The sequence below is a fragment of the Neltuma alba genome, unplaced genomic scaffold (genome assembly GCF_004799145.2).
Source record: "Neltuma alba isolate B1F8T4 unplaced genomic scaffold, ASM479914v2 tig00011486_pilon, whole genome shotgun sequence".
Lineage (NCBI taxonomy): Eukaryota > Viridiplantae > Streptophyta > Magnoliopsida > Fabales > Fabaceae > Neltuma > Neltuma alba.
In genome coordinates, this window is record NW_021636155.1 from 18,947 (window position 1) to 39,932 (window position 20,986).

The 20,986-nt window shown below is 38.1% G+C and overlaps 5 protein-coding genes across 7 annotated transcripts; 3 read left to right on the forward strand and 2 right to left on the reverse strand.

Annotated features, from left to right (window-relative positions):
- The first annotated feature begins 482 nt into the window (after nt 1–482).
- On the forward strand, nt 483–6,552 carry LOC114714115 (heat shock factor protein HSF8-like). The gene is made up of 2 exons (XM_028898809.1): nt 483–915; nt 5,323–6,552. The coding sequence occupies exons 1-2, from the start codon at nt 652–654 to the stop codon at nt 6,550–6,552; spliced, it is 1,494 nt and encodes a 497-aa protein (XP_028754642.1). The 5' UTR covers nt 483–651.
- Nucleotides 6,553–8,658: 2,106 nt separating this feature from the next.
- On the forward strand, nt 8,659–9,794 carry LOC114714113 (mitogen-activated protein kinase kinase 10-like). Its single transcript, XM_028898808.1, has one exon. The coding sequence runs from the start codon at nt 8,659–8,661 to the stop codon at nt 9,676–9,678; it is 1,020 nt and encodes a 339-aa protein (XP_028754641.1). The 3' UTR covers nt 9,679–9,794.
- Nucleotides 9,795–10,414: 620 nt separating this feature from the next.
- Nucleotides 10,415–13,120, reverse strand: LOC114714111 (protein SAMBA-like). The gene is made up of 3 exons (XM_028898806.1): nt 12,861–13,120; nt 11,422–11,535; nt 10,415–10,783 (listed from the first exon to the last, which is right to left on the reverse strand). Exons 1-3 carry the CDS (start codon nt 13,051–13,053, stop codon nt 10,722–10,724), a joined length of 369 nt encoding a protein of 122 aa, XP_028754639.1. The 5' UTR covers nt 13,054–13,120; the 3' UTR covers nt 10,415–10,721.
- Nucleotides 13,121–13,170: 50 nt separating this feature from the next.
- Nucleotides 13,171–15,700, forward strand: LOC114714110 (phosphatidylinositol-glycan biosynthesis class X protein-like). Of its 2 annotated transcripts, XM_028898804.1 has the most exons (5): nt 13,171–13,350; nt 13,904–14,012; nt 14,512–14,899; nt 15,001–15,158; nt 15,371–15,700. In XM_028898804.1, exons 2-5 carry the CDS (start codon nt 13,911–13,913, stop codon nt 15,662–15,664), a joined length of 942 nt encoding a protein of 313 aa, XP_028754637.1. In that variant the 5' UTR covers nt 13,171–13,350; nt 13,904–13,910; the 3' UTR covers nt 15,665–15,700. The 2 variants fall into 2 exon arrangements, with proteins under 2 accessions (XP_028754637.1, XP_028754638.1); XM_028898805.1 differs by lacking the exon at nt 13,171–13,350 and having other exon boundaries at nt 13,597–14,012.
- A 437-nt stretch (nt 15,701–16,137) lies between these two features.
- On the reverse strand, nt 16,138–19,443 carry LOC114714112 (syntaxin-22-like). Of its 2 annotated transcripts, XR_003737409.1 has the most exons (8): nt 19,176–19,443; nt 18,408–18,501; nt 18,077–18,216; nt 17,698–17,772; nt 17,250–17,407; nt 17,031–17,131; nt 16,679–16,822; nt 16,138–16,422 (listed from the first exon to the last, which is right to left on the reverse strand). XR_003737409.1 is itself a non-coding variant. In XM_028898807.1 (7 exons), exons 1-7 carry the CDS (start codon nt 19,361–19,363, stop codon nt 16,757–16,759), a joined length of 822 nt encoding a protein of 273 aa, XP_028754640.1. In that variant the 5' UTR covers nt 19,364–19,443; the 3' UTR covers nt 16,492–16,756. The 2 variants fall into 2 exon arrangements, 1 of the variants encoding a protein (XP_028754640.1); XM_028898807.1 differs by lacking the exon at nt 16,138–16,422 and having other exon boundaries at nt 16,492–16,822.
- Nucleotides 19,444–20,986: the final 1,543 nt, after the last annotated feature.

Here is a 20,986-nt window from a genome sequence, read left to right on the forward strand (position 1 = left end):
GCTGTGCATGTGTGATAGAAGAACTTTACGAACTGTTATCAGATTGATTACTAAAATAACTATATGTGTTAAAATCGTTGGCAAAAGAATGGCAAAAAAAATAAAAAATAAAATCGTTGTCAAAAGAAAAATATCTCTTAAAATGGATATTGATGATCTTAAAATCTGGAGTATAACCAATGTCTAACAAGTCAACGCAATATTTCCAATCTAAATTCATAATTCTCAAAAAGTAATCCATCCCCTTTGGCCCCAAAAAGAGGGAAGGCAAAAAAAAGCAAAAAAAAAAAAAAAAAAAATCCATCGTCTTCTTCTCAGTCCCTCAATGGGTAAAACCCAGGTCGCATCCTCCGTTCGTCGTCTCTTAAAACACACAATCTTCTTTATCCTGTCCTTTTGAACCCCATTTTCTTTATAAAGTCTTGAACTTCGTCGATCTATCTCTCTCTGTCACTTCACCTTTTCTTTCCTTTCCTTTCCAAGTCCAACACTTCTCTGGACTATGCCTGCCTCCAACTAGGGTTTAAGTTTCATACAAATGGCCGGCATTGCATCCCCTTTAAAACGATAGATTCTAGATAATCATATTTTTTAAAAAGATTTCTTTTTTTATATTTTAAATTCTTGTGTGTTGGTAAATCGACTCTTGACATGGACGGAGCAAATAACAGCGGCTCCGGCGGCGGCACGCAGACGCCGGCTCCTGCTCCCATTCCCAATACCAACGCGCCTCCGCCGTTTCTTAGTAAGACATATGACATGGTGGATGACCCGTCCAGTGATGCGATCGTTTCTTGGAGCTCAACCAACAATAGCTTTATTGTTTGGAACCCTCCTGAGTTTGCCCGGGACCTTTTGCCTAAGTACTTCAAGCACAATAACTTCTCCAGCTTTGTTAGGCAGTTGAATACATATGTATGCCTTCCTTTCTCTTTAGCTCTCATTTTGATTTTCATGTTGTTGCTGGTATCTATTAGTGATCGGACAACGTCAGTTTTCCCCCCTATAGCAGTGTTATTTTTGGCGCTAATAACCTTACGGATTTTATAATTGGTCATGAGAATGATGGGGTTGAAATTTAACATCGAATGTTTATTTAATTTGAATGTTTTGGATTGATGCGGTGAATTATGATTTATAGTTGCGTTATCTGAGATTAGTGTGGCTCTTTGTTGATGAGCGAGAAGGACTGACCCTTTTCTTCTCCTCCTTTGTTTTTGCGCGTGACCCGAATCCCATTGTCTCTTTTATCTCCCTGATTCGTATCCAGATAATGTAGCTAGTTTCCTGAGGCCCTCATCCAATAGATCATGTAGTTGCTTTGGACTTCAGCTACGTCTGAAAGCTGGGACTGGATGTATTACTTTGTTTATATCTACGCAATAGCCTGTGAAATTTCAATTTGATATTATTCCCCCTGCATTTTCTCAGCATCTAGATCGATCAGAAGAGGGAAATTTCACAAAGAAAGCAATTCTCAGGTTTATCAGTTACTTAATTGCAAGTTTATTCCTGTATCATATTTAAAAGGATGCTGCACATACTATATAAATGAAGTGGTGAGACATTTCCAAATTCAAAATGCTTGAAGAGGGTTTTGGGATCTCTAGAGATTCGCTAAAGAGTTGCTATTATGTCCAGCGTGAATTTACCGATATGTTTTTGTACCATGATATTGGCCCTCTACCATGACCTATTTCTTTGCAAAGAGTTATGTAATTGAATGGTGAAGTTAGACATCAACACGACCCGTGAGCTATTGATTTTAGTTCTGCTGTTGCTAGGATGAAATGAGGGTTATATAAGCTTTTTAATATGGAGATTTATTTATGTCAACTTGCTTTTCTAGCTGGTGGAGGCTCAAGGCCTAGGATTCGTAAAAAACTATGTAGCTGCTGCCAATCATTACATGGAGGTAGATGATTGTTTACGGTTCACATCCAACAATCTTGTGGAACAGATAAACTCCCATAGTGGCATAGGAATCATTCTCTTTGTGGCGTAAAGATATTCTGTTCTCTACGATAATTGTGGGCTTATAAGGCCAGGCCCAAATATGGCAAATTTTATGGCTGAACGGATAAGAAGAAAGTGTTCTTTGTAGGATTACGTTGTGAACAACTAGGAAACACTAATGAATGGTTTTTGAGTCTTAAGATCATTAGCCCAAAAGTGGAAATTACAGTCTGGTTTGGAAGAATCTGGAAATGACAGGGGATGAGGAGAGTAAGACCTTTAGTAACTAGGTCACCATCCCTATTATCTCTATTGCCAGTGGCAATGGCAGTAGTAGCAACAAGAAGAGATTGTCCTAGGTTGAGACTGACAGAAGGCGAGGGCTTAGACTTTGTTTTAAATCCAAGAAAAATCTGGGCCGATCAGTAGTGTATAAACAAGCAAATTAAGATACTAATCTCAAATGAAGAGGAAGGAACATAGGACATGGGGACTAGGGAAATAGAAGAACAGATTGTAGAGAAATCTCGGAAAATATTGGCCTATGTGGAGCTATCCTTGAATTCAATCACTGGACTAGTAGGTCGCAAAATAATGAAGTTATAGAAGTTTGATGGACCCATAGCAATTGGACCAAGAGCGTTCAAGGCTTATGAAAGAAAGGATAGCACAAGAGTAACAAGAGGACCAAGTTGAGTTTAACTGCTGATGAGGAGGCTAGAGAGAAAGAATAAGGATTAAAGGTTGTTGTAACCAACCAATCATGCTTGGAATGTTGTGTAGGTGATTAGACAACCACTGAATTTCTATATCTGTGTTTTTTTTGGAGCTGGTAACCATTCGAAGTTAGAATTGCTGATGGGAATGGTGGAAAGGTTGTTTATTTAGTTTGACTTTGAATGTTACAGGTTGATCTGGTGCATGTGACTTGTAATTTCATACGTTAGTTGAGGTGAGTTTGGCTGTAATATCAAGGAGTGAGGAGGAGTGGCTCTATTTTCTCTGTTCGTTTTTGGGTATTGCCTGAATCACTGTTTCCCTGTTATCATCTTGGATCGTTTCCAGATAAAGTATATAGTAGCATCAAGCTCGTAGTTGCTTTACACTTGAACTAAGTCAGAGCTGGGACAGGATGTCTTATTTTTATGTCTATGCATCAAATAGCATGTGAGATTTCAATTTGATATCTATTCCTCTTGCCTTTTCTCATCAAGTCAAGAGGTTGGAAGAGGAAATTTGACCAAGAAAGCTGTTTATCAATTATTTAATTGCATTCATTCCTGTGTTATATTTATATAAATGGCCATTGGACATGTTATATGCGCGACTACAAAGGAGACATATTTCAAATTCAAATTGTTTTAAGAAGGTTTTAGAGTCTCGAGCAAGGATTCTCTGGTAAACTGCTTTGTTGCCCGGCTTGTCAACTTTTTGGACAATGATATTGGTTTTGTGTTGCTGCAGAATTCAAAGCTTAAATTAATCATGTGACACAATAACTTTTGATTGTAGTTTTCCTGTTACTAGGATTAGATTAGATGAGTATTACTTAATCATGTAAGTTTGATGCTTTGAATAAGAAGATTAATTTAACTTGCTTTTCCAGCTAATGGAGACACAAAGCTTAGGGTTTGTAGAAAATGGCATAGCAGCTCTGTCAATCGCTGCATGGAGGAAGATTGTTTCCATTTTAGCAGTGTTGTGGAATAGATCACCTGCCTTAGTGGAACAGAACTGCATTCTTTAGCATGAAGACATCCTATTCCCAAGGTTAACCTAATACTTGGAACTAGAGGAATTAATGGGATGATGTATTTTGGCAATCGTGTCTTCATGCTGAATTAACCATAACTATATTATTTAAACGCAGGATTTAAGGGTTGCATTTACTGCTGTATTTTATGAATCAAGCCTAGCTATTTGCAAGCTTGCTTTATCAGCAATTCAGCCCTGTTTATTAGTTTACTTTCTTCTTCTGGGGATATTTTTGTGATTTGTAGACATGCATAATCTTTATGTTCCCTCCGCATAAGCTGTATTTAATTTAATCTGTTGTGGATTAGATATGAGTAGAAGGCTTGAAGAGGCTTAGCTTATGACAACTGAGTTTCATCACTTGGTAGTGAAGAAATGAGTTTCACCTTAAATAAGTTTAGAATGAACAGTAAGTTCTGTCTCTGAGTCTCTCCCAAATGGTTATGACTCTTTTATTTATATATCTGTTTGCACGAAGAGCAGTTTTCACTTTTCAGTTAGGTTGTAAATTGTAATACTGGTCTGGATCCTTTATGTGGGGTTGATGTTGTTGATCTGCAATCTGCTTGGCCATGAGACTTGTTGATGATAATCAGAAACATAGACTTTTCAAGATTTTCATTTTGAAAATTAGATCCAAAATATAATGTGCGCATGCCATTACCTACAAAACTGAAGGATGGGAGTCATTTGGACTGGTAAAGCAGAAGCATCTCAAATTCTGCTTGAACCTGCATGAGTGTTTGCCCATGCTGGTTTGTGATTTAGGCTTCATATTATTACTAATGATTAAACTGATGGACGTTTTCTGAAACATTGAATAGCATGATGGGCCTTTTGGCTTCTGTTTTATTCTGAAACATTAAATTCTCCCTCTTGTGGAGCAGGTCCAAATTGCCAGATTTGAGTTAGACGAACACATTTATTTTGATGGCTAGACTCTCATGTATCCTTTAGATACATCATTGCACCATATCCATGTGTGCTCTTTTTTTATTTTCTTTTTTTCCTCATTCTGTTGGGAACCAGGTATTAACCTGGGGATTCAGCGTTTTAAGCTTGGGAACCAGGCGTTTAAGTTTGCAAAATGGCTGTACAAGTATTATGATTTACTAAACAAACCCCCAGTAATGGAACTTTACTCGATAGAACTCCAAGAACAAGGATTTAGGTCTAAGCAGAATAGTAGCAATGAATGCAAAAAGACACGCACACACACTGACACTCGCACACCAGAAAAACGCATCGTCTAATTTAAGAGGCTAGAGTCTCTCCTACATCTGACTCTAATTCTTCCTCTCTTTGCCGATTATGTCCCTTGTGATAATTTGTTATTGTGCCCATTTCCCTCTAGAATCCTCTAGCCACTACAGTGGTGGATAATGCAGCCTCTGCCGTTGTACTATCTTTTGTCTTCATTCTCTTGCTATGGCCCTTTAGCATCATAGGTCTGAAAGTTATGGATCCATCACATTCTATCTGTCAACTTGTAATTTAAGTATGCGTCTACTATCATGTTTGTACATGCTGACTGAAAAGTTTTGCTTTTTAACTGAACGTATGATTTACCTCCTTCCTATCTCTTTTCCTATTGTCAACATAATTAAACAGGGTTTCAGGAAGGTCGATCCAGATCGGTGGGAATTTGCTAATGAGGGCTTTTTGAGGGGTCAGAAGCACTTGCTTAAGAGTATAACCCGGCGGAAACCTGCCCATGGTCATAGTCCGCAACAGGCACAACAATCTCATGGGCAGAGTTCATCTGTAGGGCCATGTGTAGAGGTTGGGAAGTTTGGTCTAGAGGAAGAGGTTGAAAGGCTCAAAAGAGATAAGAATGTGCTCATGCAGGAGCTTGTGAGGTTGAGACAACAGCAACAGGCCACTGATAACCAGATGCAACAGATGGTTCAGCGCCTTCAGGGCATGGAACAACGTCAGCAGCAAATGATGTCATTCCTTGCAAAGGCTGTCCAGAGCCCTGGCTTCTTGACACAGTTTGTACAACAGCAAAATGAGAGCAATAGACGCATAACTGAAGCCAACAAAAAACGACGCCTTAAGCAGGAGGGTATTCCTGAAACAGAGTGTGCTACTGCTTCTGATGGACAAATTGTTAAGTACCAACCTTTGATGAATGAAGCTGCTAAAGCAATGTTGAGGCAGATCATGAAATTGGATACCCCTTGGCTAGAATCTTTCAATAATAACTCAGACAATTACTTGATCGGCGATGGCTCAACATCATCAGGGGCAATGGACAGTGGGAGCACTTCAAATCGGAGTTGTGGAGTAACCCTTCAAGAGGTCCCCCCAACTTCAGTGAATGCTCCCTCAGCTGGCAAGTCTGAAAAACAGTCTTCTCCACAGTATGGGGCTTCTGAAAAAGTTACGACTGCTCAATACCCCGATGTAAATGTGCTCATTGGTGCATCTGAGAAACTTTCTGTCCCTGTTTCTGAGGTAGATGTCATGCCTGAGCTTTCTTCAATACCAGAGATGGCGACAGGAAGTATTCTTGATATTCCTGAAGAGAATTATATGGGACCTGAAACAGGAGATGAGGGATTCATGGATCCTAACTTACTGGGGGTAAATGGGTCGATGCCCATTGATATTGGTAGTATTTCGCCTGATACTGACATTGATGACTTGTTACGCAACTCTTCTTTTTGGGATGACTTCGTGCAAAGTCCATTGCCGGGGGAGATTGAGATTGATGCTGCTGATGTGTTAAAGGGAAATGAGGCGCAGGCAGTCGAAAATGGATGGGACAAAGCGGAAAATATGGATCAACTTACAGAGCAGATGGGGCTTCTTTCTTCTGACGCAAAAAAAGTTTGATTGGCACTCTACAAAATGTAGAATTATGTCATTTTTTCAAGGTATCCCCGGGCTCAAACAGCACGGAACTGATGTCTAATATATAAAATTCAAAAGCAAGGGAAAAGATGTCTAAAATATAACCGCATCGGCAGTTGCTCATTGGAAAAGTAGCTGATGATTTGTGTTTGGTCTTTTTGGGTCAAGTTTGTGCATATGAGACCCTAGTCTAATTTTCTTGTTTACATTTACGTATATCTTTTGATTTCATGTTGAATCTAAAATTATGATGTCATGGTCACATCAGCTGCTGTAAGTTCGGCCTTTGATTTTTTTGTACCAACTCATTTGTCGTCCTGGTACAGACAGCCAGTTTTTCCCCCATAAATGGAACTGCCCCTGAAATTTCTCTCCGGAATTCTGTCTCTCTGCCATCCCCTAGCCGTTACTCTTGGGCCGCCTTGTTTTGTCACGCCTCTTTATTCATGCTCAGGAAAGTCTTCAGGATTTCAAGAACTAGATATGTTTGATGGTGGGTCGAGGTTCTCAGTATTGTGGTATTTGAAAAGCAATCGACTATTTCCTTTGAAAAAGAAAAAGACCTTTTGCAAACAAAGGGCCGTGTTTGTAGACAAGCTGGCCGTGCCTCCAACTCGTGATTATTAGCAGCTCTACGGACCATAAATGTTTCTACTACTTCCTGTCTTAATGATAAAATATTATTTGTAGGCTCCAAATAAGATTTTATAATTAAAACCGAAGATCAAACTTTTGAATCATCCCTCTTAACATATCTTTTTCTTTGTTTGTTAGACTCTCAAAGGTGATTTATAATGTGGATCAAAGGAGTCACGAGAAAGTGCATTTGAGGCATTATTTTATTTTTTGTTGGCCAGAATGTTTTTTTTCTTATATTTACTTCATTACCATTTTGTGGAGGCATGGGCAATATATAACTACATGAAGCAACATTTCAAATGCCATTAATATGATTTTAGATTTTTTTTTTTTAAAAAGGAATTTAGATTGCCCCCATTAAATCAATTTTCAAAATGATATTGATTGATAATTCAATTTTTAAATATCTGACTTAATCACTATAATTGTGGTTGATATCACATATCATTTGCCAACTGATTTTTACATAGAAAACCCACTCATATCAAATATTTATAAATAAAAAAAATTCACATAAATCATATTAAAAATTCTATTGATTTCACATGGCTCTTATTATCAAATTTTTAAGGGAAAAGCCATGTGTCATTACAGAGAGACTTGTGTCGCGTTTGGAGTTAAACTTTGAGCCCTACTTATATATATATATATATATATATATATATATATATATATATATATATATAGACGTTGCAGTTTGCTTAGTTTTAGTTTGATAAGCACTGCTACCTTTTATACGTGGTTTTTCCTTTCATTTCGGATTGCGATCCGAATAATTTGATGAAGGGATTTTCTCTAATTGTGGATGTTGCTATTGTATGCTTAACAATTTTCTGTACAAATCCCCATCAAGTCGCTATCAATCTTGATATGATAAATTATCCCTAAGGATCCTCACACAGAAAAAAAAATCTTAAAAAATTATAATTTTCTTAAAATTTTATAATAAATCTTAGCATTTATAGATAACTATAATTGTCAAGAATATTTACAATAATTTTTGTTAAAATAAACCATTTGATGCCATTTCACCCTTGATGCCCGATGTTGTCGCAAATCTACAATTGCCAGTATTCTATATGCACAGATCATCTTGCTTCTTTACACACAAGTTCACACTGAAGCCACGTAATTTGGGCTAGAGCTATTAATGGTAAGACAATTGAGAAAAAGAAAAAAAAAACTAAAAAGAAATGGTGAGTAACAAATGGCAGAAAAAGCACATACCTAAGCCATAGAACAAACTACAATCACAGCCACTAGGCTCTGAAATCACCACCAAAACCTCACCTGCCCATCTATTTCGGAATTATCACAAACACTAATCACTCAAGAATGTGTGTCCCTTGAATCTCACTTTGATCTGTTTCCTATTTTTATATCCTCACAAGTAAGAAAGTAACATCACAGAAGGGCATCACTGGTTTTATTTTTCAAGTGCAGGTGTAAATGACATTGGTAAGAGAAAGGAGGCATCAGGAAGCTCTGAGGCTTTCCTTACCATCACCTCCAGTTCCCGAACCACATTTCTGCAATCAAACCCAAGTCCCAGCCTCCTGTAGCAACTCTCTGGCCACCAACAACCTTTTGAGCCTCGAGAAACTCACAGTTCTCGGCCATGGCAATGGCGGTACAGTGTATAAAGTCCATCACAAGAAGAACCAAACCTTCTATGCTTTGAAAGTCCTCAGGTTCAACCAGAATGCTCTTGAAATATCTCGGCAGGCTAAACGTGAGGCGGAGATTCTCAGAAGAGTGGATTCCCCATATATTGTGAGGTGCCATGCAGTTTTTGACAATAATTGCAGTGAATCTCATGTAAATGGTGGTGGCGGCGGCATTAGCTTTGTTATGGAATACATGGAAAGGGGTTCATTACATGACGTGTTGAGAGAACACAAAGCACTACCAGAGGAAGTGATATCTGTGTTGACAAAGAGAGTTTTGGAAGGACTCAAGTATTTGCATGGCATGAACATAGTGCACAGAGATATCAAACCTTCAAACTTGCTTGTGAATGACAAAGGGGAGGTGAAGATCGCAGATTTTGGAGTCAGTCATGTGGTAGAAGGAAGGTTTGAGGCATCAGATTGTAATGCAGGCACGTGTGCTTATATGAGCCCAGAAAGAGTTGATCCGGAGAGATGGGGTGGTGAAAATATGGATGGGTTTGCTGGGGATGTGTGGTCAGTAGGAGTTTTGATGTTAGAATGTCTTCTGGGTCATTTCCCTTTTACTGATGCAGGGCAGAAACCAGACTGGGTCACATTGATGTGTGTGATTTGTTCTGGTGAGAAGCTTGAAATGCCAGAGAAGGCATCACCAGAGTGCAAAAGCTTTGTGCAGAGATGTTTAGAGAAGGATTGGAGGAAAAGAGCAACAGTCGGTGAGCTTCTTGATCACCCATTTGTGAGTACCAAGTCTTGCCCTTCTAGCAAAGGATTGCTCAATTATCTTCTGCATTCTTGAAGTATACCGCTGGACTCTTCTTTTCCATTTTCAAATAATCTTGAATCATATTTTGGGTTGGGTTTAGGAAGAAAGACAAAATCTTTTTGTTTGAAATTAGAAATTAGGAAGTTCATAATCGTTTATTTCCCACCTCGTACATGAAATAAACGGAATCCTTCGAGTAAATTTAACGTTCTATGATAAGAACCGAGAGTACTCATAATTGTGAAAATTAGAGCGATATGCCACAAAAGTTCCGCTATATGCCACAAAATTTGAGCATTTCGATAATCTCCCTCCCTCTAATAAGTTTCCCAGATCGTATTGGGGTTAACCAGAAATTGTTGAGGATGAAGCTGAAATATATTTTGGGATCCCTTCTTCATTCACCGTAGATGTTCTTCCATATCTTGTCACTCGTCAGTTTGAAGAATTGATTTTGTACTGATAAATAATCATGATGCGGATTTGGATTGGGTGAATCCACCTTAGTCATCTATTTACCGTTTACAGTTAATCTCAACTGTTCGCTTCTTTGTTTTGTTACACATCCAAAAAGTTCGCTGTGATATAATGGAATTTTTATTTAACAATGTTAATGTACAATTAGAACTCAACCAAAATACTTGCTCTCACTGCCTCATAACATGTGTTTTACCCCCGCAATTTATGCATATTTAACACGCCCTAAACTAACCTGGTTTTGCTTAAAGGCGCATTTAAAACTCCATCCAAGAGTGGAAGGATTTTAATATGATAGGACCAAGATCATCTCATTAGCAAACATAAACACCCATCCATTGGCGTTAAACAAACATGTCACCACAAACATAGTACAGGGTCAGCTTCGAGTAACATCTAGGTAACACCGTAAAACCCAAAAATATATGCTTTACCATATTTTAACCATAAATAACTACATATATGGCGTCCAATTCTCATGAACGCAAGGGAATTATGCAGCTGGATGTAACTGAGTCTCACATAAAATAGTTGGACTCTTTGACAAATAAAAACCACCGCACATCATAATAATCTGGATCCTTGAGGTCAGAGAATTCTTATTGTTCTGGTTGAGTCAATTCCAATTCTAAGATGCCTGAGGGCTTGCGAAGAAAACCCCCTGTAACGGAATATTAAGAGGAAATGCATTAATCTATGGATGTCCAAGCCCATGAAAGGAACAGGTATGCTTGTGTACCATCCAGAGCCATGCAAAGGGGGCAAAAAATGCTGTACAATAACAAATCAAGCTGAAAAAGTGCTATATCAGTTAAACTTAGATCATTATACCTATGCCAAAGAATTAAGCAAATAGGGAAAAAAGGGCAAATGTTACATGGGATTAGTTAGAATTAGTATCAGCTAGTTCTTTAAGGAAGTCTTAGTATCAAGTGCATGGATATGATAGCTTTGAGCAAAGGTTCCCTTTTCTCTGTATCAGTAAGGAATAAATTTTATGATTTGTCAGATAAGTGTAAATCAAACATGTATGTTTTTGATAGACAGAACTTTGGACTATCTAACTTCAACAATGCATTTAAGACCAAACCCAACATGTTACGTAAAATCCACCATTATTGATGTTTACCACACTTTCAACCCTATCAGGAAAAATCATTGCATTTAAGCTAGTTTTAATGGCATGACATAATCAAAATGGGTTGGCACAATCAATATTTAACATAAACTGTTAGAATTAGAGTCACACATTTTAATAGAGAAATCCAGCAAAGTATTGTTCAGCGATGATAAACTAACCTCCTCCCCTTGAAACAAGGTGGATCCGAGAACGAGGACCTTCAAACTTCCAGTTATCCTCATCCAAGGATTTCACCTCCTTGTCAAGCGCAGCCATGAGATCTTTTTTTAGAACTGCAAGATCACAAAGCAGATTCTTTAAATGCACGCTTCACGGGTTAATTTAGGAAACACAGACAGAATGTTGTTATACTTCAGCTCCAAAACTGAAGAAGACAAATGCAGCACTCCATGCAAAAACCATTAGAGATGGCAAGGAATATGGGTTAAAATAATTATTATAGATAGCTTTTCAGGCTTTGGTATATAAAAGGAAAATCTGCTAAAAAAACAAGATGTCCATTAATTTTCTTGGCCCAAATGTTTATTTATTAAAGGATGTTATTACAATATTACAATTTTTTGAAAGAGTAAAAGGATCCTGCAAGATAAAAACAGATCCCTCAGATGTTAGTCTTAACAAGAACTCAAACTGAGGTTACATGGTAAGATTAAACCCCATTAGCTTAGCAGTGGGAAAACAAGGAATCACAGAATCCACAATGAACAATAGAAGTAGACGCGATTATCCAATCCTTAAATTGGCTGGTTATGGTAACGAAATAACGTTATGACTGAATTTCATCACTTAAACAAATGCTGCTATAAAAGAATTTAGATATAATTCATGAACACTGGCATAGAAAAGCCCAGAAAATAGGATTCTCCTTTGATCAGCTGAAATGACAGGACCTTTTGTCCATAGGATAGAAATTTTGACACTGTTTTACATCGAGAAATCGTGTCATCCCTTCTAAAGACAGAACAATTCAGTACATAAGGTAACCCGGGAAAATAGAACCACAAGAGCAATAATTTGAAGGATATTCATTCTCGATAAATATACCTTGAGATTTCTCGCATGAAATGTAACGTATTTGATTAACAGCGGAGGATATTGGAAGCAAAAATAAACAAATTTTATACAACATTTCCTTGTTTTCTTAATTCTTGCAGAAGCTTTAGGAACAGAAGAATCTTCAGGCGTGAGGGGAACCATGAAACCGAGGCTTATTTTTCAGTATTCTTTTTTTTTTTTTTGGGGGGGGGGGGGGGGGGGGGAGGTAAACCACTGAACAAGTATTACATATTCTCACTATCACTCAGCTTATTATTCTCCAAACAAGCAGCGGAATAGGTCATCTCATAACACTCAGCTCAGGCAGAAAATTATGAAGGCAGCTTAAAAGGCTTCGAGAACAAAATCGGCAGAAAGAATGGAGGCGAGATTAAACGCTCGTTTTTAACTTCATCGAATCGGTAATATTCCAATTCTAGATAACCGCACAGTAACGAATTTAGCGAGAAGTTATAAGAACTCTGGATATAAAATGAAGAAACGCACAATACAAGCCATAAATTTTGAAATAATTGTGGAGAGAAGAGAATGTAGAAGTAACCTAACATGGCCTCGTCCTTTCGCTCGTACGTTGATAAAGGATCACACGGGAAATGGAAATCGTCAGCAGAAAGAGTTGAATTACTGCCACCGGCTCCTCCGCCACCGGCAATCGCCGTCGTTGATATTGATGAATGTGCCGGCGATGAACTACTCATTGTATGCGTACTTCCACTCCAGGTAAACGTAATCATGCACCTAGGAGGAAGACCAGCAGCCCGCAGCACCGTTGTTCTACGGCACCGTTTTAGTGGCTAAAACTCACCTCAGCCGTCCAATTTCTTTAAATCCCGACCGTCCATTTAAAAGCCCCCGGACACAGCCTTGAATGCGCATCCCGCGCCCGTCTGCCGCCCAATATTTGCCACCCAATTTCAACCCAAGAGTTGCAATCTGAAGCTCCAGTCAGTACGGTGGCTACGATCCAGCTGCAACTCAAGTTTTTTATTCTTCGGCCAAATTTCAATTCCACTCTCAGGCTAAAGATACAGGTATCTTGGGTCTTCGTATCTGGGTGTCTTAGGATTTTGTTTATGGAGCTTGGAATTTAGTATATGCACATATATCCTACCAGATTATCGATTTTGTTTGGCTTAACACTCACGTCGTCGGCATTCCAATGGAAACCTTTAAAAGAGAACATAGGAGTGTCCTCCGCATTTTCTAACTCAGTGATGTTGAATTCCATCATCTATATTTCTTGTCTATATGCCACGGTTTATGAGAAAATAGGGAACTTTGCGAACATTTTCTGTTACATTGCTTGCTCTATCTCTTCCTCATCCGATAGCAATCTGAATTCTTATCGGTTTCTGTTGTAAAACTATCTATTATGCATTTAGGATTCTGGTTGGTCTTTTAGAAGGTAAATAATAATCATCTTCGGTAGACTTCTTTTTTGAGGGGAAAAAACAGAGAATCGGCCGGCCTTTCGCTTTTCACTCGTAAAATGCAGATGAGTTGATGAAAAATTTGCGGCAACGGCTTCGAACTATTTACTCGGGTTTTGATTTATCAATGCTTCAAATATGTTTTGTTGTTCAGGTTCTTTATGGAAGCTTCACGCTATATTTCCTGCATGTCTTTGCTGAGAGGGATTTTCTTAATATGGTTCCCTGTAAGCCGTTTGCTTGATCAAGCACTTTCAATTGAGGTTAGTTCCTCTCGTTGCTGAACAATTCCGCCATTGTTATTCTGGAAGGGAGTGTGCTGCTGGTAGTTGAAGCCGCGATTTTAAATCAGTTGGATACTGACATTGATTGCTGTTAGCTATTTGTAATCTATATTCGTTTGATGGTTTACTATGTTCTCTTCCCCAGACATAAGAGAAAACAGTAGAAGTTTATGTACTGTAATGCATGGTTTGTGAGACAAGCCAAATTTGCTAGAGTTCCTCTTGTTCTTGCTATTTCTAATGTTGTACTGTTTTTAACTTAACTGGCAATTGGGCATTAATGATGAATTCAGTTTTAATTAAATGCCGACCAGTATGACATTTTGCATTGATCCTGTCTTACTGGGGCTACATGGATATCTTGCTAAGTTTGATTGTGCCCAAACAGTTACTAAACCCATTTCTCTTCTTTTTCTTTTGGTGTAACCAATTGTGTGTTTTCAAATTTAACTTTGATGCTCATGTTTTGCATTTTCAGATAGGGGGCTCTGCACATTCCGACCCTATCAATCGTGACGCTAAGGCTTGTAACTTCAATCAAATTCTGACTCAATCCTACTATGAGAGATATAATTTCTTGGATGATCTCGATTTTGACACTTTCCTGTCTCAAGAAATCCCATGTGGTATCTGTGAAGTGCTTCCAGATAACCATAAATCTATTTTAAAAGTGTCAGATCTAGAGCGAAACCTTGTTGGAGAAGGTTCTCATCGTCATTTATCGACTTCAATCAAATTTCAAACTCAACCTACGAATTCAGTATCTGAACGAATAAACTATTCATGTCAGCTCATAATTATTGAAAGACTTCCCTCTGGGGTTTTTGCTGATCCATTCGAACTGCAACATCTTGTTCAGCGTCGTGGTAATTGCTCTTTATAAGTACTTTCAAATATAAAAATGCATATTATGAATTTCAGAAACATCTCCTTGATTTCTTGTAATTAATGATGCTCTTTATGGCAGTGTTTCATGATATAGCTGTCTTTGGAGATACCAATTTAGAATTGCCTTCATTTATGTCCAATCGTTCTGCTGTTGAAATCCACTTAAATGTTGATCCAAACATCTTTTATCAGTCAGCTGACATCAATTTGGAACTTCCGTTGCACGCGCGATATCAAGTGAGTAAATCCCATCCCGTTATGGTTTGAAACCAGCACGTGTACCCTTCTTAGTCTACCCTAATCCATGTGATGACTTATTTTTCTCAATTACCCAATTAGTTGCTGGTTGGATTTTCAGGTTAATTGCAGTACCTTTTAAACCGGGAAAAAAAAAAATCAGAGTTCACTTGTATTGATACGTTATCATTTGTGCCCATTATTTTTTGCAGCCTTTAAATGAAAGTGGCTATTCGACAGTTAAATTCGGTACCCCAGATGTGTTGGTACATTGCGGCACAAGGGAAAATGTGGAGAATCAGAGCTGTTTCTCCAGAGCTACAAGTGAGGATGCTAAAATGAGTGGTGGTGATATTGTCTGGAGAATACCTTGTGGAAGGAAGGCCCATGCTCTCCTTGTTTCTACCTTTACATTTTTGGCAGCCTTATTGTCAACTCTCGTAATTGTTTGTACTGCATTATGTCATTCTAACGTCAAACCCTACAAAGGCAGAAAGCAAGCATAGTGTGTTGAGGTTAAATTCTCACTTTGTTAACTTTTATTATTAGTTAATTACTTGCGTTTAGCTTCAGGTGACTTGTTACTTTTTTTTTCTTTCTATCGGTTGTTATTATGTTTAAGTTATTATTCTTTTTTTTTTTTGGAGCTGATATTTAACTTCTTATTCTAAATCAAACGGAATAAGAAATGACCCAAAATATATACTGGAAAATGCATTGAATTTTGTTTTAAAAGTGTTAGACCCAGCGGTCCAATTTCACCGCTTTTTCTCTTTCGCATGTTTTCTTTTATTGCGCGAGCAAGATGACGTGATATGGAATTATCGGTGCAGTAGAAGATTGCGCAGGGTAATCATGTTGCAATTGGCGACGATTTGACATCTCCTAAAGGGCCTTGTAAAATTTGAAAGGCTTTGGTCTGGTTGAAGAAAATGAAAGGGGCATTATCGTTATCTTAATTTTCAAGGACTACTTGCAATGAGACGGACTAATAAAAAGTTTAGTCAAGAAGTAGGAGCCTCGCTGATACATTGAGCTGTTTATAGATCATAAGTTCTCAGTTCCAGTCCTGACCATTATGAAAAGTTTTCTGTGATATTTTTATCACAAAAAAATGGTTAATTACACATTTTCATCGTCTCCAAGTACCAAGTTAGACCAGCCCCAAGCAAACGTGAAGCTTTCAGGAGGCGGACGTCATTTAAAGAAAGTGAGTGCGTGCGTGCGCGCGTGCGCGTGTTGGGGTAACGTATCGCCAAGAGACCTGTTGCATTTACAGGGAAATGTTATTTTGTGATGACTAAATAAAAAGAGAGCCACTGCACGAGGAGGGTGACACACCATTATAACCCAAACATCTATATATAGAGAAGAAAACACATAGCCCATAGAGAATCCCATATATGTGCGAGATATATATATATATATATATATATGTATGTATATATTTACGTTAAGGGTTAATACCACATCAGATGTGTTAAAACTCAAGTCAATCATGAAATCTAGTAAAACATTACTCTGCGAAATCAGTGAAGGCCATCTGATTTTCAGAAGACACGGGTCTGCTTCATAATTTGAATTGCGACAGTCTTTGACTAGGCAGCAAGAACTATGATCACAATGAGAAGCACGACCCCGAATATCACCAAAAGCAAGCAAGTCTAGAAAAAAGGATAAACAAGGATATCAAAGATCAACGATCCTAAATACCCAAAGCTTTGAAAAAGGAAATGCGATCATTCTGTTAAAGATAATATAGTTGAAGTATTACCTCACAGAAGGCACATATAAATGGAATGTTCCGTGTGTAAAATTATGACATGGAAGCAGGTGGAGACATTTAAAATTAAATAGATAAATGAAACTTACCAGAGACGAATTTGATCTTTGGGTTTTTGCAGCTTTCACAAGTTGAGACTTTGCTTCTGAAGTTGCTGCGTGGGAGGCTTCAATATTGGATCCAATGTCATCTACAAAATGGAAATCCTTGACATCAAATGACAGCAGCCAGCCCAGACAACAAAATACTTGAGCTGATACGGATACGAGGGCAACACGAACTATAAAAGAGGGTCCCATTGTAGTTACCAATCATGCCTCCTTGCTCATGAACAAGCACAGCAAGATCTTTAAAAATCTCATTTACTTCACCAATTTGCTGTTGGATTTCTTGAATGCCATGGTCACGTTCCTCAATTATAGCTTCGTTGAAGCCAATCTCATTATCCAATAATAACACCTCTTGCCTGCAACAAGAAGAATGCAAAGGCAAATCCCAGCATCAGTCTTGAGGCCAACCCCTCCAAACAACAAGAATGGGGGAAAACAGATAAAGATACTTTGGATTATCATTTTTCCATCCTCATAATGAAATCTTTAAAAAAAAAAAAAAGTGTAATAATATTGAAAATAGGTAACACTAATATTTGATCCAAGTCGCATTACACAATACAGCAGAGGCCTCTACAATAGGCAATAGGCAATGCAACGATGAGATCAAAATGAATGTCTAAGCCGTTAATATGTGAGAAATTACCTTCTGGATTCCACAAGGAGAGCACGCTGTTCTGAAGTCTTATCAGTACTAACATCCGCCTCACTGGCTGCATAACTGCAAACCAAAAAGCAATGGCCAGTATCATGAGCAATATGTGCATATAAGTAAAATATTTCATGAGAAATACCAGTGCACTAACAATCACTAGATGAGAAAGTATTGACCCAAAAACAAGTGCAGACAAAGTAAACACTGAAAAGTAGCCTTTTTAAGGAAAATTATTGTTGCATACAGATCAGTTCACTTAATAAAATTGCATGCACATGCAAATTGCAAAAGAAGAAAAATACAAGAAAACGAAGAGGGCATAGTCTTTCCATTTTAACTGTTACAACTTCAATCACTGTTAATCAGTCACCTGGAAGGAAGACTTGCTTGTGAAACAAAAGGAGTGTAGGCTGTTTCCCTTGAGGCCGCAAGTTGCTGCGCCTTCTGAAATTCTTTTAAAACTGCCTGAAAATCTTTTGCAAGTTTAGCGTCTGCTATCTTCTTACTTGGCTGCAACAATGAGAAAGACATAGAAGGCCATCAACTACAAAGTAGCAAGAATTAGTTATTATAAATAGTTTCCAGGCACATTCCAAAATTTCATCATAACAAGGATATGATCCTCATTATAACTATTTACAGACCATCAAACAGTTCCCTTGGATATGCATACAGGATACAGGATAAAGATTCAAACTTACAGTGACTTCGACATGGTGATCTATTTCACTAGCCTGCTTGAGTTTGGCAGATGTACCCTTCACCAATTGCCCAATATGTAGTCTTGTCTTGTGCCTGCAGGTTACAAACAGTCAACAAGTGAAAAAATGGATATTAAGCTTCTCTCATAAATCTAAAACCAAAGCCTAGGTTATGAATTGACTATGAAAAGCTGTATTCAACTTAATAATGTGCAAACAGCTTATGTTTATGAAAGAAAGGGCCATAAGTCATTAGAGTTAGAAGAGTGTTTTTTTTTTTTTTTTTGGGAGGGGGGGGGGGAGTGAAGTAATAAACATGCATAGAGCATAAACCCCTTAAAAAGAAGTATAAACTGCAATACTATGGTGCACAGAATCTCTCTCCTTCAATTGTTTTATTGTCGATGGGTCCAATTAATTACAGCCTCCCCAGGTCTCAACCACTAATGAAAATGACAAATACACAATGTTAGCGAGAAATCTATTAGCATCCTCACGTTCATAACTACCTCCTCCCGAAATTTTAAAAATGAATTTTCAAGGAATTCCTTAACTGACAAGTTATTTATAACTCAGACTGCTCTTAGAAGTGTAAGTTAACTCATCCATTGTTCTCAGTAGAAGGAAGTAACACAAAATGCAATCAGTGCAAACTAAAATTGCCACTCGTTCAACCAAACTATCGCAAATAAACAATTAAGTGGTACAATGAATAACGCAAATGCCCAAAAAAATCATAATATGAGGAATCATAAGCTGCACACGCACAATTTATCGCGTAGCTCTAGCGTGTCTTTCGGGGTTCCAAGGGTATTGACGAGCCTCTGAAACGTGGACACAGCGGTGTTGATCTGAAAGATACCGGAAGCCACGGCCTGTGTAGGATCTTGGCTGGGATTGCCGAGGTTTCGCCGGGGAGCGAATGGCCGGCCAGCTTCGATATCCTGAAAGCTCATTATATGATTGTTATGACCCTAACTTTCTCGAGAAAACCAAGAATTGAATTTTCTTGAGAAAGAAAAAGGGCTAACAACGAGAGCAATTGGCAAAAAAAAAAAAAAAACAACGAGAGCAAGGTGACTTAGGGCTATTAACAGCAACAGAGACCCCCAATCGACGGGCCCTGACTCCTGAGAGTGGAGAAAGCGCAACGACGCATTGATGCGGACATGGCAGAGATAAAGGATCGGTTGGGGGCATTGATTTTTTTTTATTTTTTTGGCCGTGAAGGGGACGTTGATGGTCATTAACGATCAGTTTTTGGTTAATTGGCAATTAAGTGCCGCTTGTCGTGTAGAATAAAATGATACCCAATAAAATAATATAAGATGCGCTATTTATTTATGAACCACGCGGAATATTTTAAATTTTACGTGATATATGAAATAAATCATCAATACGGTGTTTAGAAGTGATGAGAAGTACGTTTTAAAATCACTTTTTCGTTTGAGTTTAACGGAAAGGACTAGTCTCTCATAACGTAACGAATCAAAATTCGAATTCTTACTGAGAGAGGTGCCCACATTTAATACTTGACAATACCTCGAATAGAATTACCTCTAATAAGAAGATACATATATTTTAGCAAAAAATAAAATCACTTTTTCGTAAATCAAAATAAATTTTTTAATATATTTACTTTGTATATTATAAAATCGCTTCTGAATCCAAACATCACCTAATTTAAATACGTCTAATTCATTCATACGAATCAGCATTCACAATCGGGAATAGACCCCAAAAAAACAAAAAAAAGAGCATTGGCAACCAAAAAATCAAGCAATGAACATCGAAAGTGAAGTTGAATATTGAGGGGCTTCTAGTCTTCTACTTTGGTTGGTACTGCAGGACATCACATGCGCTGTGCCCTCAGCAAGAAATATAGAACTTGTAGTTTTCTCTCAAGTCATGTCATCATGCCCGCTTCAAAAAAAAAACTTCTCTCTTCTCGAATTGCATTTTTTTGAGTGTGCTGCTGGTGGCTATGGAATTGGCCTGATTAAGCTCTTTTCTGGGAGGGTTTTGTGATGCCTGGCGAGCCCAAGCTAATTGCCAAAGCCAACATATATGTTTGGAGATTTGGGAATTGAGAAGGACATATGAGGAGGGCGAGGCGCTGAAATTCGTCAGATGGGCTTCTTCTCCTGATGTGGCAGGGTTTCAAGAGGGGATGATGGCATGTGGATTAGAAGTAGCCTGACATTGTTAGATCATTAGATCTTGCTGCCATTATTTCCCAAAACTGGAGAAGTATGTTGGAAATTGTGCCCTAGGGGCCAATCATTCTGTTTTGAACATTGTTAATTTATGAATTTATTAATTAAGTTATCATATTGTTTGCATGTTTACTGTGATGACTATCCTTGGATAACTTATAGTTTATCCTAAATGTCCCTGGTCGGTCATCTATGTGGGAGCAAAGATGAAATAAGACCAGTATGACTTTAAAGATATATAGAGATATAAATTAAAGTCATAGGCACATGTAAGAGTACAAGGTGTTGGACCGACCCGCTATGAGAGAGCTGCATGGGTTAAGTCATAAGCTTCTCTCATATGCAAACCATGTCACTGTGCCC

Coding starts and splice junctions, on each gene's coding strand:
- LOC114714113 (XM_028898808.1), top strand. CDS start 8,659: ATGACATTGGTAAGAGAAAGGAGGCATCAGGAAGCTCTGAGGCTTTCC.
- LOC114714115 (XM_028898809.1), top strand. CDS start 652: ATGGACGGAGCAAATAACAGCGGCTCCGGCGGCGGCACGCAGACGCCG. Junction 916..5,322: donor TTAGGCAGTTGAATACATAT/GTATGCCTTCCT, acceptor ATAATTAAACAG/GGTTTCAGGAAGGTCGATCC.
- LOC114714110 (XM_028898804.1), top strand. CDS start 13,911: ATGGAAGCTTCACGCTATATTTCCTGCATGTCTTTGCTGAGAGGGATT. Junction 14,013..14,511: donor ATCAAGCACTTTCAATTGAG/GTTAGTTCCTCT, acceptor TTGCATTTTCAG/ATAGGGGGCTCTGCACATTC. Junction 14,900..15,000: donor ACATCTTGTTCAGCGTCGTG/GTAATTGCTCTT, acceptor TCTTTATGGCAG/TGTTTCATGATATAGCTGTC.
- LOC114714112 (XM_028898807.1), bottom strand. CDS start 19,363: ATGAGCTTTCAGGATATCGAAGCTGGCCGGCCATTCGCTCCCCGGCGA. Junction 18,502..19,175: donor CTAGAGCTACGCGATAAATT/GTGCGTGTGCAG, acceptor TGTAACCTGCAG/GCACAAGACAAGACTACATA. Junction 17,773..18,076: donor CAAGCAAGTCTTCCTTCCAG/GTGACTGATTAA, acceptor TTTGGTTTGCAG/TTATGCAGCCAGTGAGGCGG.
- LOC114714111 (XM_028898806.1), bottom strand. CDS start 13,053: ATGATTACGTTTACCTGGAGTGGAAGTACGCATACAATGAGTAGTTCA. Junction 11,536..12,860: donor AAAGGACGAGGCCATGTTAG/GTTACTTCTACA, acceptor GTGATCTTGCAG/TTCTAAAAAAAGATCTCATG. Junction 10,784..11,421: donor CCTTGTTTCAAGGGGAGGAG/GTTAGTTTATCA, acceptor ATTCCGTTACAG/GGGGTTTTCTTCGCAAGCCC.